The sequence below is a fragment of the Panulirus ornatus genome, chromosome 30 (genome assembly GCF_036320965.1).
Source record: "Panulirus ornatus isolate Po-2019 chromosome 30, ASM3632096v1, whole genome shotgun sequence".
NCBI lineage: Eukaryota > Metazoa > Arthropoda > Malacostraca > Decapoda > Palinuridae > Panulirus > Panulirus ornatus.
The window spans coordinates 3525267-3538110 of NC_092253.1; the positions used below are offsets into that span (position 1 = coordinate 3525267).

The following is a 12844-nucleotide window of genomic DNA, read 5'->3' on the forward strand; positions in this document are numbered from 1 at the left end:
TGCACATTAGGAGGGGTGGTGGGGATATGGGGGAGGAGAGGGAAGCTCTGGGGGTGGATGGTGGTGGTGGTCATATGGCCTCTCCTTCTTAGTCAACACGCACATCAATTTCCGGCCGGGGCCTCCAGACGCATCTTCGTGTAGCTGGTTGACCTTAAGTCGTGACAAGACCCAGGTGTATCTGGAAGAACGACGGTCTCTTCCAGGACACGGGAGGCGTCCACGTCGAGGACAGGGTGGTGGTCACGTCGAGGACACGGGCGGTGGACACATCGAGAACACGGGCAACGACACGTCGAGGACGAGGGTGGAGGTGGGACCCTTCGAGGACAAGGGCGACCGCCAAGAAAACTACCAACGTAGATGCCGAGGACACGGGGAAACCATATAAACAGTCTGCGTTACAAGGATGTAATCTGCCGAACTTACACTAGTATAGCAATGGTTATCTTGCCAGCGTGGCAACTGTGGGTCAAACAGTGTAAAGTGTACGCTGTTACTGCCCTTTCTTTCTACGTCACAATCTATCACCATTACTATGGAAGTTTATGCAAATACCGAGATTCATACAAATACCAAAATGTGATATAAGCTTAAAGTTCAGTCTTATTTTCAACCAAGTCCAAGCGACATGGTCGTCGAAATTTCTTAGCCATTGCCATTCAGAAATGTAAATAGCAAGTGCTTAAAATCAACCTTACCCTTAATCGGGAGGCTCTCTTCCACTCTCCCCTTCCTACACCTGGCCTACCTCAATCTATATGACCCAGAGGATACACTGGGTCACAAACAGCATACCCCCCACATACTCAAATCCGTTTGAAGTCTATGAAAACGATTCCGCTCAAACTGAGGGGGGTACAGTAGCCTAGCGTACCTTGCAGCGCACGCATTCTCCACAAAGCCTAACCTACCTTGCAGCGCATGCATTCCCCACAAACAAAGCCTATCCTACCTGCAGCGCACGCTTTCTCCACAAACTCGCTCACCCAATTCACTCCAACGTGCACTTCCGTCGACAGGGTAGACAAAAGTGACTACATTGGTATTTCCAACATTCAAAGCCAAATCTGCTTCTTTTCTGCCTCCTACTAACAGCGCTGTTACAGCCAATCTTCCTGGCATGGTAAGTCAATATTGCCAAGACCACATCCAAGCCATCAAAGATAATCATTCCAAAAAGATACGACAGAGGACAAGACCATACGACAACACTCATACACTATACCTTGCTCCAAAGATCATGGGCTACTTGACCAATCTTACCAACATATACTGCAATAATACACATTCCATAGCTTTGAACTTAATTACAAAATGTGCAGCCTAACTAACTACTCGACTACCAAACCACTAGATCTACAAAAAGCAAACTAAATCATCTCAGCACAACTTTCCTCACACCACGTCCGCCTTCTCTATACTACCAGGTAGAGAATCTACTTATTTGGCCTTCCTCACTAGCAATTCAACGTCTATAAAGTTTTTTTTTTACTTCAATGAATGGAAGATTAACCCTTGTCCCAAGCATGCGGAGAAGCATGGCCGGGCGTCCATTACCTAGCTTAACCTCTTTACCCGACTGTTTATTCACACACACACACACACACACCATGTCTTGGGAGACCGCCGGATGAACAGCTCCTCGTCCCCATCTCGGCGATGACACCTTGTTAAACTCGTAGTAGGGAACTACTTATATCCGAGCACTTGTTCTAAACACAATTGCCACCAGCGAAATACTAGTCTCCTGGGGTCGAGAATATTATACTGGAAAGTCCTAACATTGCCGACACAGCGGTTAGGCAAGGAGCAACTTACAATTTTTGCCCCAGTGTCTCCGTTACAAAGTACTTCTAAACCAGATATTACAAAAGTATTCCATTCTGCGCAGCAAATGTGTAGGAGGCGCGCTTTGTCACCCAAACATTTTAAAAACTGATCAGGGGCACAAACCATCAGTACCAAACCCCATTCATAACTTTCTGCAAACACCCCGGTAGGTTGGCTGGGTTATCAATGAATGAGCTCCCAGGGGCTCGACAGACATAAACAACAAACTAGGCACGCACGCACGCGCGCTGTGACAAATACAGAAAGGCAGACGAACCCACCAACCGACCACATAAACGTGACTGGAGACGAGCCCACAAGCTTTAACAGTGGATTACGAGAATCCGAGCCATCAGAGAACTTGGTATTCTGGGACCCCCCTTCCCTCTTCTGTTTCCGGTCCTGAGGAGGTTAAATGCTCACCCGCCATTCCATCAAAACCCTTTCAGTTTGCTAACGTCTTTGGGTTACGGCCCCCAATACTCCATTTCGCGTGTTGTAAATCCTCCAATCTCTATTGCGGCATATATATATATATATATATATATATATATATATATATATATATATATATATATATATATAATCATAGATTAAACGTAGTTCACTTCAATACAAAAATTAATTCAAGCACAGGAAACCTAACAGAATGAACGCTAATATCGAAAACTTAACCTCAGTACTCTGCTCAATACTATTCTGTCATTCAAAAGAATCCTCAATCCTCTCTCCCCTCCCGCTCCACACCACCATTCGTGTCACTATTACTAAAAGTTTCAAAAGTGTGCGGCAGGCCCTACTTAACACTACCGTCTCTACTTACAAGTGTTTTTGTGGTGCCTGGAACCATTCTGCGCCCTCACTATCAGAATGGTGGTGGACACAGCAACCGCTTGCAGTAACTACCGACCCGACTCACAAATGTATTTCCAGTACCCAGAAAAAATTATGCACCTTCCCAGACGTGTGTGTCAGGTGATACGAAAAAACCACATTACCCCCTTCTGGTTAATGCTGCTTTTGTTTTATTAGAGGCATCGGGCTAACATAAAAACTTTACATGCACAAAACAGTGTTTTCATATTTCTTACCCCTCACCTTTTCGTACCATTTACTAAATATTTTTTCCAACATCTACGATGCGATTTTTTAAAGAAACTGGTATCCCCCCTCATCACAAACATTCTTCTTCTTTCCTATTAAGGTGTGAAGCTTTTAACGTGAAAAAATAATGAGCACAATCTTGAGGTTTACTAAATCAGGTAAGGTGGAGTCTTTTGATCCGGAAAAACCAGTATACATTTTAAAAGTTGCCGACCGTCAGCTTGCGTTGCATTTTCAGTTATCGTCAAGGACAATAATAATACGGTTAGCAGACAACAAAATGAAAAACATGTGATACAGCAAGATACTATGTACTAAAAACTTAATCTCAAGTTGGAGCAACAAAGTGAAACTGTGTGTGTGTGCGGCATAAAAAATATCCTTCGCAAACTCAGGTAAACCAAGTTTTCTTAAAGAAATGTTTAAACAGTTTGGCCTATCCATAACACTTCGAAATTGAGAAAGCCCAAGCTTGTTACTCTTTATATCGATAACAATATAAAAAAAAGCCACATAATAATAAATAAAAAGCATGAAATGTACACATCAACGTATCAAAACATAAGCCAACAACAAACGTTAATAAACCAACTTACCATAATTACCACACATGCCCATAAAAAAGTATAAACTATCAATAAAAAATAACCTACAGTATAACATTGAATAATGAATATCGCGCAGAGGAGCTGTTCGACTTCGTGTGGAGGTCGGCCACTGAACATTTCGAGAGTAAACACACCTACAAGAGCACATACAGTACGTTACGAACTGTTAAATGTCCTTACCTCATTATCACTTAACTATGGATGTACTGTGTACAACGTGGCAGAATTACCATACAATCAAAGCGAGTCAAAACCAAACTTTTCCTCGTATACAATGGAGTATGCTTCCAACCCCCTCCCTCCTCCTCTTCCCCCTTTAAACTCCTTACAGGAACACCCACCGCTACCATCTCCACTACTCAGCAAGTTTGACTTTATGTATAATTAAAAACCAAGTCAATTTACGTAAACCCCGAGATTTCTGGTCTACCAGTAGCTGGCTCAACAGCACTCTCCCATGTACCAGTCAAGGTGAACTAACCCACATCTCCATCCAATCCGCCGAGACCTCTTGCGCGGCCTCCATAGCAGGGGGCATCTTCCTCGTATTTCAACGATTATAACTCTTCCAGTAACAACAATGGAGGATTATTGTAGTCCATATAATGAGCCGTACGTCCGTCTTCGAGTAATTCTTATTGGCAAGCCGTAAGCACATCACCATGCTAGATAAACATAACAAACTTGAGGTAGAAAGGGAAAGTGTCTCTCCTCTCTTACGACAAGTGGCTGACTGTTTGTTGTCAAGGGTATTTTCGCGCCATACGGAAGGGGGTATCATTTTGAAAATCAATCTATGATTGGTTAGTTGAATATAAGAGCTATGAGCTGATTGGTTAAATCCTGATGACAACAGTGGGGGTTTAAAGCAACTCATTCATAAACGAGTTGTTTGGATAGTTCTTGACACAGGTGCATCCTGCATCATTCAGATATTTTCGGTTAAATAAACGGAAAAGGGCATTGAGGGAACTAAAGCAAACGTTGATGAGCAATAATTTTGTAAAATAATGAAAAATCGAGAGTCGGATTTTTTTGTCTCCATGTAAGCAGGATGGAAGAGAAAATTTCATGAATGTGTATTGTAGAGATTTTCTAAGCGTTATTGAAGCTATGAATATAGGACACGAAAACAGGAAAAAATAGATTTCGAAGAAATACGATAAATACATGTTTGAAAGACGACAGTCTGCAGGTATATTTCTTATTTTCCTTGTGAGCAAAATGCGACGTGTGCACCACTGGCGCATCTGGTCCGTTACGGGAGGCGCCAGTGTGACCATACATACAACCACAAGACTGGCGCCATTGGGCGCCGTAGATACTAGATGACTGGAACCACCTCCAGTTCGTTTCCTTTACATGTCTACAACCTCTTTCTGGAACTTGAAGTGAAAATCACAGCGAAATGAAATCAGCGTATGAAAACTCGTAGGACAATTCCCTTCCTCCCTTCATTTACCTTATCATATATATATATATATATATATATATATATATATATATATATATATATATATATATATATATATATAAAGTCCAAAATGCCACATCTGAACCAGAAACGATATCCTGTCTCTAATACCAAGCCACTGGACCATCATTCGTCACTATCAAAACAATAATTCAAACAAAAATGATGGGTACGTCATAAGATTGATCGTCTAAAGATGGACGAGTCTCGTATCTTATGGAAGCTGCAACAAAGATGAAAACTGATTATGAAATCAATAGAAATCCTGATGTGTGTGTGTGTGTGTGTGTGTGTGTGTGTGTGTGTTTACTATTCTTGTGTTACGTTGAGTTTTACACTTGTGTTGCCCCGTCTCTTAAACTTGTATATATGTACCATGTAATAACTTCTATATACAGTCCCTTGTCAACATTTTGTGCAGTTAACAATTCGATAATTTTGGATTGTGTTTTACCACTAATGTAAAACCACGAGGTAGACATGAGGTTTTTCCTCACCCATGGTGGAGACATTAATGTAATGTTTTCCATGTAACTAACAGACATTTCGCATCCCCTAGCAATACACGTGATAATAAATGATCCTGCAAATCACAAAGACGGGAAGATATATGTCCGTCTTAATGTGCATGCTTGAGAATGCTGCCTCAGTTACCCTAAAGAAATCCAATTTCTATTAAGCCTTTTGATTTACAAATATCCTAAAAAAAAAAAAGAAACCCTAAATCTGTTCTTGACAAATACATATATCTTGTGAATCAACTGACTGGAGCAAATTATCGTATTCGTTGCTTAAAACGAAAAGCTATATACACAATGTATTTATCTGACATATTTAATCACAGACACCACCCTAAGGTGTTAAAATATATGTATACACGCATCAAGGTTTGGGTGTAGACTGTCCATAAGCTGTCCATAAGCTGCATTTTTAGTAAAGTAAAACACCTCTCCAGCAGGTTTTAAGGCGACACAGGTGAGAGAACAGGATATGGAGGTGTGGAACATGAGCCTGGGCCAGCAACTTAACCCTCCATTCCACTACACGTGAACTATGATACGCATGTAAAAGGGGGGTTTAAAGGGATGTGGTAACACTGCAGTTGCTCCAGGGATATGCTAGCCCCTCCCACTGTCTAACATCTTGTACCAAATATCTCTTGGCAGAAAGTCGTTATCTAAATGTCACATAAAATATATAAGGTAGGTAATTCTCCGATGAGTGCTTATAGGTAACGAAAAGATCTTAGGTTTGGACATAACCTTACTAACGCTAGCGAATCCAAGCCTAGCCTTCTTCTGCCTCTCCTTCATGATTTGAAGAGGTTGCCCGAATTTACAGAATTTTCGGGAGGACTTCTTTTTTCTCTCATGGAAAACATTCTAATGTCTTTATTGTCTCCCTTGGTAAACAGTATATTAAAAATTCTAGAGTATCTAAAAATGTCAAAATTACGATAGTAGCCATAGTACTGAATAAAGAGCAGTCATATATAAATCAACCGACTGAATAATTTCCTGATACATCTACCTATATATATATATATATATATATATATATATATATATATATATATATATATATATATATATATGCTTGTTCACAGTTTCCCACGTCAGCGAAGAAGTGCTAGGTACAGACGAAGAATGTCCTCATTTACTAGTATCCACCTACCAACCTATATTGTACAAGGAATCAAAACCAGAGCTCCATTATCCACAGCCAAGCCCCCACACACCTTTCCTAGGTTTCCCCTGATCGCTTCATATGCCCTGGCTTAGCCCGTTGACAACACCTTGCTCACTGTATACCACATCATTCTAATTCGCTCTATCCCGTGCACACCTCCCACCCTTCTGAATATTCAAGCCCCGTTAACTCAAAGCCCCTAGCACTCCACCCTTTCATCTCGGCCTCTCCCTCACCCTTGCTCCCTTCACACGCATATCCTCTTCGTCAGTCTCCCGTTGCTCATAACCCGACTTATGTCGAAACCATTTCAGCACACCATGGTTAGATCTCTCAACCATGCTATCTTACTACGACACGTCGCATCACAGCCTTGAAGACGCATCGTCTCCTGGAAAAACTCTCTCACCTCCCTTCCTGCTCACGCCGTGCTCGCCTGATAACAACAACTCGTGCACCGTTCTTTGCGGCCTCCCTCCCACACTATCGCTAGTACTAACCCTTCGCAAGGCCTCCCTGTCAACCTCGCATACGCTTTCTTCAGGTTCATAAAAGCCACATACATTATATATATATATATATATATATATATATATATATATATATATATATATATATATATATATACGAAAGAGTGGCGGAGCTGAGACGCCGTTGGTACACAAGTGTTTTCGCTTTGTGGTTCTCGGGTCTGGCACCTTGTCTGTCATAAAACTTTATCATGTGGACAAAAGACCCGTCGACTCTTGTGTACCAAATCGTTCCAGGTCGCTCTATCTCTTTGCATGTCTCACATCCCTCTGCACGTTCTTACCGCAAATGGTAAATGGATCATAAATGGATCATAAATTGTTCATTTTTCTACACTTACAGATCATTTGGAGTAAATCTTATGAATAGTTTTACATGGAAACACTGTTGCTCTGTAATACACCATTTACCGACTCATCTGAAGTTCCACATGATAAAAAACAAATTACTTCAAATACGTACATTGCCGTGAGAAGTTCCTTGGTGCAAACATGTAACGTAGGTGTACCACGGATATTGCTACGCGCTGCGAGTTAGAACAAAAGTGATGGTCGAGAATATAACATATAACTAACGTATATAACAATAACAGATTGGTGCGGGAGGGAAACATATCCAATGTCCTCAGATCACTGAATGAATATATATATATATAAACACTACATGATTTTGCTTGCGTAACTTTCACATCAATAAAGCCCCTGAGGAACTATAAAAACTCCCTGATATCTTAAGAGAAAAGAAAAGTGAGACTTGACGCGTCAGGTTCCATGTCAGCAACGGCCTGACTGACGCGATATCCTAGCCCGCCTAACCTTACCAACGCCATGTTGTTGCTAACCACAACCAACAGGTTCTCACAACAGGCGGGAAACCTGCCACTCTAAACCACCGTAGTAAGGATCACATTTCCCCAAGTCAGGAAGTATGGATAATAAGAGAATTGTAATGAACGATGCAAATAATTCTCCTCAAAGGACCGTTGTGTTCACGAGTTATGCAAGTCTTCGGGTAAGTGTTTTTTTTTTTGTCTTTTCATTTTGCCTACCATTTTCAACCACGGGATCGTTCTTAGATGTTGGTGAATATCAAGTTAAGGTGTACCCCACTGTGTCGTGAGTGGATCCTGGGCGATGTGATGGGTGGAGACTTAAAAATAAATCACGAAGCGTCAGAAGTTAAATATCTATACTGGACTTTTTTTTTTTTTTGCAGTTTACGACGCGGACGCTGAAAATACGAGACAGACAGACCTGATACGTTGTAAGTCCAGTAGTATTTTGATAACATTCATAGTAGATGAACACCACTATTGTCTGAGAAAGCGGTGATGAAGTAGAAATGTGTACGCAGTATTTCATAGGTTATCAGTTAATGATATTTTCAGTAAGGACGGTTATCACTGCACGATAAAATGAAAGTACTTTGTTACGATTGCTGTCAGGCGCATTCTTACACTACCGTCACCGATACGAGAAGGTTAGCTGTGTGCGTCATGTTGGAGAGGATAATACAGCCACTGTTGCTGCATGGTAAGTATTTTGGAATAACCGAGTTGGTACGTTTCCTGCTGAATAGCTGGATATCTTTTTAGTACCTCTATACAATGACGTGTGTGTGTGTGTGTGTGTGTGTGTGTGTGTATTTATATATATATATATATACATATATATATATATATATATATATTAGATACATACCGTGTGTGATGCACGACTGGCGTTGCCTGGCCGCCCACACCAGCCGTTGGCCGTTACACGCCGAGGTACATGACTTGGGAACACAGATTGTCCTACTTGACCTTGTACATGAGACTAGCAGGAGAACCCGCTGTCGTAACACACACACGCACACACACACACACACACACACACACATATATATATATATATATATATATATATATATATATATATATATATATATATATAGTTGTTGAAACTGAATCTTACGACACTGCGAGGTGGGAAGCCTAGCTCTGGTATACCATGTACCAACCCAGAATCCACTGGCCTCAAGATTGGAAGTTTAGTCAAGAAAAACATTTCCACAATGTTTCTTTCACCTTTTCAGAATCGGGAAGTTGTGTAACGTGTTGTTCTACTGTTTCATTATCCTGTTACAGGCGCTGCTTTCATCACCTCTTCAGCTTCTAGAGCTGCTGCTGAAAGCAACTCGAAGCCTGCCTCCGTATCACGAAAGAAAGGAAAACACCAAGACAAGCCCTTCGACCCACTGAAATGTTTGCGCCGACCATCTGCCAGTCTGTCTGTGTCTGCTGGTGTCGCGAGAGGTGGGTGGAGTTCAAGTATGAATATTAGAGTATATCACAGGCGAAAATAAAGAACTTGCCCCTCTGAATACAGGTTATATCTTGGGAGTTATTGGTGTATTTTGTCGATTTCGCTTCTGGAGCACAGATGACGTTACCACCTAACGATTCTATTCCTATCCAGTTCTCTCCATGATAAGGTTAGTCTGGCCTATAAATATCGTCAGGAGTTTGTTTTGATAAGATAAATATCTAGAGATTTCGCCAGCGCCTTGTGGTTTACGAAGAACTAGACATATAAAAGTTAGTTTGACCTTTCGATATCATCACGGACGCTATATTTGGCGTGATTTTTTTTCGTTATTCTTACTTTTCACGTGCGGATAGAAAATAGACCTCCGTTGTAGCGTGGACTGCCGATGTATTCTAAGCTGCTGGTGAAGTGTGGTGACGTGTGGTATCTGAACTGCTGGCGACGTACAGTGATGGGTGTTTTAGTACATCAGGAAGAGTAAATGAATGACCGCTTTCAACCAGGGTGGGTGCTAACCTAGCCCTTGTAAAGGTAAAGCTAACAATATAGGGTGGTTCTAAGCTAAGCCTATCTTAAATAGCTTGACTGAGAGATGCGTTACCGAGTTAGGTTTTAATCAATATAAGAACGTCAGACATCATAGGTGGACAAAGCTATTTCGTATACGCTGAATTTTGAGCAGATTATAGATACGTAGTTCGCAATGTAGTCTCCTGACGTCATACATCTCTCGAAACATCTCTATTGTTTGCCGTCATTTGCTGTAATCAACACCAAGCTAAACGTCATCCTTTGAATGAAATGAAAGAAAAGCTGATGTCACACACACACACAGGCTTCGCAAAAGTGTCTTGTTTATCTCTATGTCTGCGGCGGAGTTGGCTATACCACCCTCGTCATACAGTCATGCTGTGCCAAAACGATAGTACGATTTAAACATTTCCAGTTATGGGAAACTCTCTCTCTCTCTCTCTCTCTCTCTCTCTCTCTCTCTCTCTCTCTCTCTCTCTCTCTCTCTCTCTCTCTCACAAAATGATCAAAGTATAAACGTTCGCCTGTAAAATCGTGTGGCGAAATTTTCGAGACCATAAGGGCGATTATCCCGCCTTAAAGACTGACCCAAATGACCCTACCGTCTCAGATTACAGGCGAGGTCCTGTTGGGGGTCACGTTACACAGGGGTAAGTGAACTCCTAGCGGCCCTCCGCCTAATTAAAATGGCAAAAGGAGACCAGGAGGCCAAGAGACAGTGTTATGGGACGGACGATCAGACCAGCAAGCTTCGAAAGTAAGGACGAGTCAGTTCAGTACGACTTTAGGGAGTTAAAAAGACTATTCGTAGTAAATATTTAGTCTGACTAAATGAAATTGGATACGGCGATGCGTCTCATCAAACACGACCAAAAACGATCAGTCTGATGGAGTAAAAAAAAAGAAAATATTCTTCACAACCCAAACTTTAAGAACCCAATAGAGGCAAGGGCGGTTGTTCGTCGTGTTAGGTTATAGGATTTATGGATCAGAAAATGTAATTTTGGGGTTCGTTGGTCGACATCTTACCGTTACATATTTGAGAACTTCCATCGGAAAGGCTTTAACAAAAGCAAGGCGTCCATATTTGCCGCTAGGTTCAAATCGTGAGGTATCAGAGATCAGGAGGGGATGCATGCGATTCTCAGGCATTTCCTCGAGAATTGGGCGTTCAAGGAGGATCGAGTCTAATCATAGACGAGGGTGGGTGTGTGCGATCGCTTTTCCTCCTCTCACTATTACGGTTGGTCCTCAGGGTCGCGTAACTCACCCCGCTTAGCTAGCTGGGCGGGTAAAGCCATGTTGTTATTGCTTGTCGGACCAAATCCCGGCAACAGATGGCAGCACCGGGTAAATCCCATGATGTTATTTGTGTGGCTTTTACGCAGGAAATTGTTTAAACGTTTAGTGGTGAAGATCGCATGATGCTGTTGTTTGATACGTTACACAATATGTTGGATGAGTAATGCGTCTGTTCTCTTATTTTCCCAGTCTATGATAATTTGTGAACACACAATGTCACGCAAATTGTCGCCTATAATTCGACTAACCATGACAGATATGCGTGGCTGATCACATTCACATCCTCTATGTAACAACGCCTGTTATTGTTGGTTATCACTATGTAAAAGGAACACTTTCTAGCTGTCATGTGTACTGCACCGAAGACAGAGCATTCTATCCACAATCATTGAGACGACAATTCCTCCAGACATGCCCCACCTTAGCTCTCCGAGATAATTACCTCTCTTTCCACACAATCCTCAGTTCTCCCAGAACCTTCACTCCCTTACCCACCCTATGGCTCACTTCAACTCCCGAGTATCTGAAACACTTCGCCTTCCTCTAGGTTTTCTCCATTCAAACTCACGTCTCAGCTGACCTATCTGTTTATACTGCTAAACCTAATAAACCTGTTTATAATTGCATTTACCGTCAACTTCCTCCTTTCATACACTCGCTCACGACCAATGTCTGCAGTATTTCACTCGAATCTGCCTCCAACTGTGTCATCAGCAAATAGTAACCGCTTCCCATATATATATATATATATATATATATATATATATATATATATATATATATATATATATATATATATATGAGTAGGTCACAGCGATGTGCGTGATCTAGGATTTGCTGATTAAAAACGAGGAAAACAAAACACGATAAGCCGCAAGTGCTTCGTTCGGAGAGATAGGATGAAGTTATGACACAAAAGTGCACTTGGGACTTATCATGCTTCATTTTTCCTCGTTGTTGTCAGCATATATATATATATATATATATATATATATATATATATATATATATATATATATATATATATATATGCAACAGGGCTTGACAACCTATCAAGCTTCCACATCCTCAACCACTGTTGGCTTCAACAAAATCCCCAACGTCTGGAAACTTGCCAACATAGTACCACTGACCACATACGTATTACTGCTCACTTATCCTCTACTTGCCCCACAAGGAAATACATGCAGCATCGCTACATTTAAGGATTCCTGGGTCCGCCTAGAGAGCGTGGCTAGCTATCTGAACGCTGGGGAGGCCCCACAGAAGGTAGAAAGGTATATATAGTAATTAATCTATCATAAAACTACTTGAGACCACAAGGGAACCACAATCAGCAAGCATAAAACCAGTTTAGTAACTCTGTACACCACCGTAAACCATGGAAAAAGGAAGTGAAACCACACCCGGTCATCCACCATGTTTTAGAGAAACCAAGGAAAAAAACAACAGTGAATTCAGATGCA

At 41.4% G+C, this 12844-nt stretch overlaps 1 protein-coding gene across 2 annotated transcripts in view; it reads right to left on the reverse strand.

Annotated features, from left to right (window-relative positions):
* The window catches only part of LOC139758333 (uncharacterized), a 102806-nt gene that overhangs the window by 87752 nt on the left and 2210 nt on the right, over nucleotides 1-12844 (reverse strand). The window contains exon 1 of one of the 2 annotated variants that reach the window (XM_071679610.1): nucleotides 4027-4249. The exons of the other annotated variant lie outside the window; for it this stretch is intronic. Within the exon in view, the coding sequence (XP_071535711.1) occupies nucleotides 4027-4083 (57 nt within the window). The 5' untranslated portion in view covers nucleotides 4084-4249. Of the gene's footprint in view, nucleotides 1-4026; nucleotides 4250-12844 lie in introns of those variants that run through there. 2 annotated transcript variants of the gene reach the window in all.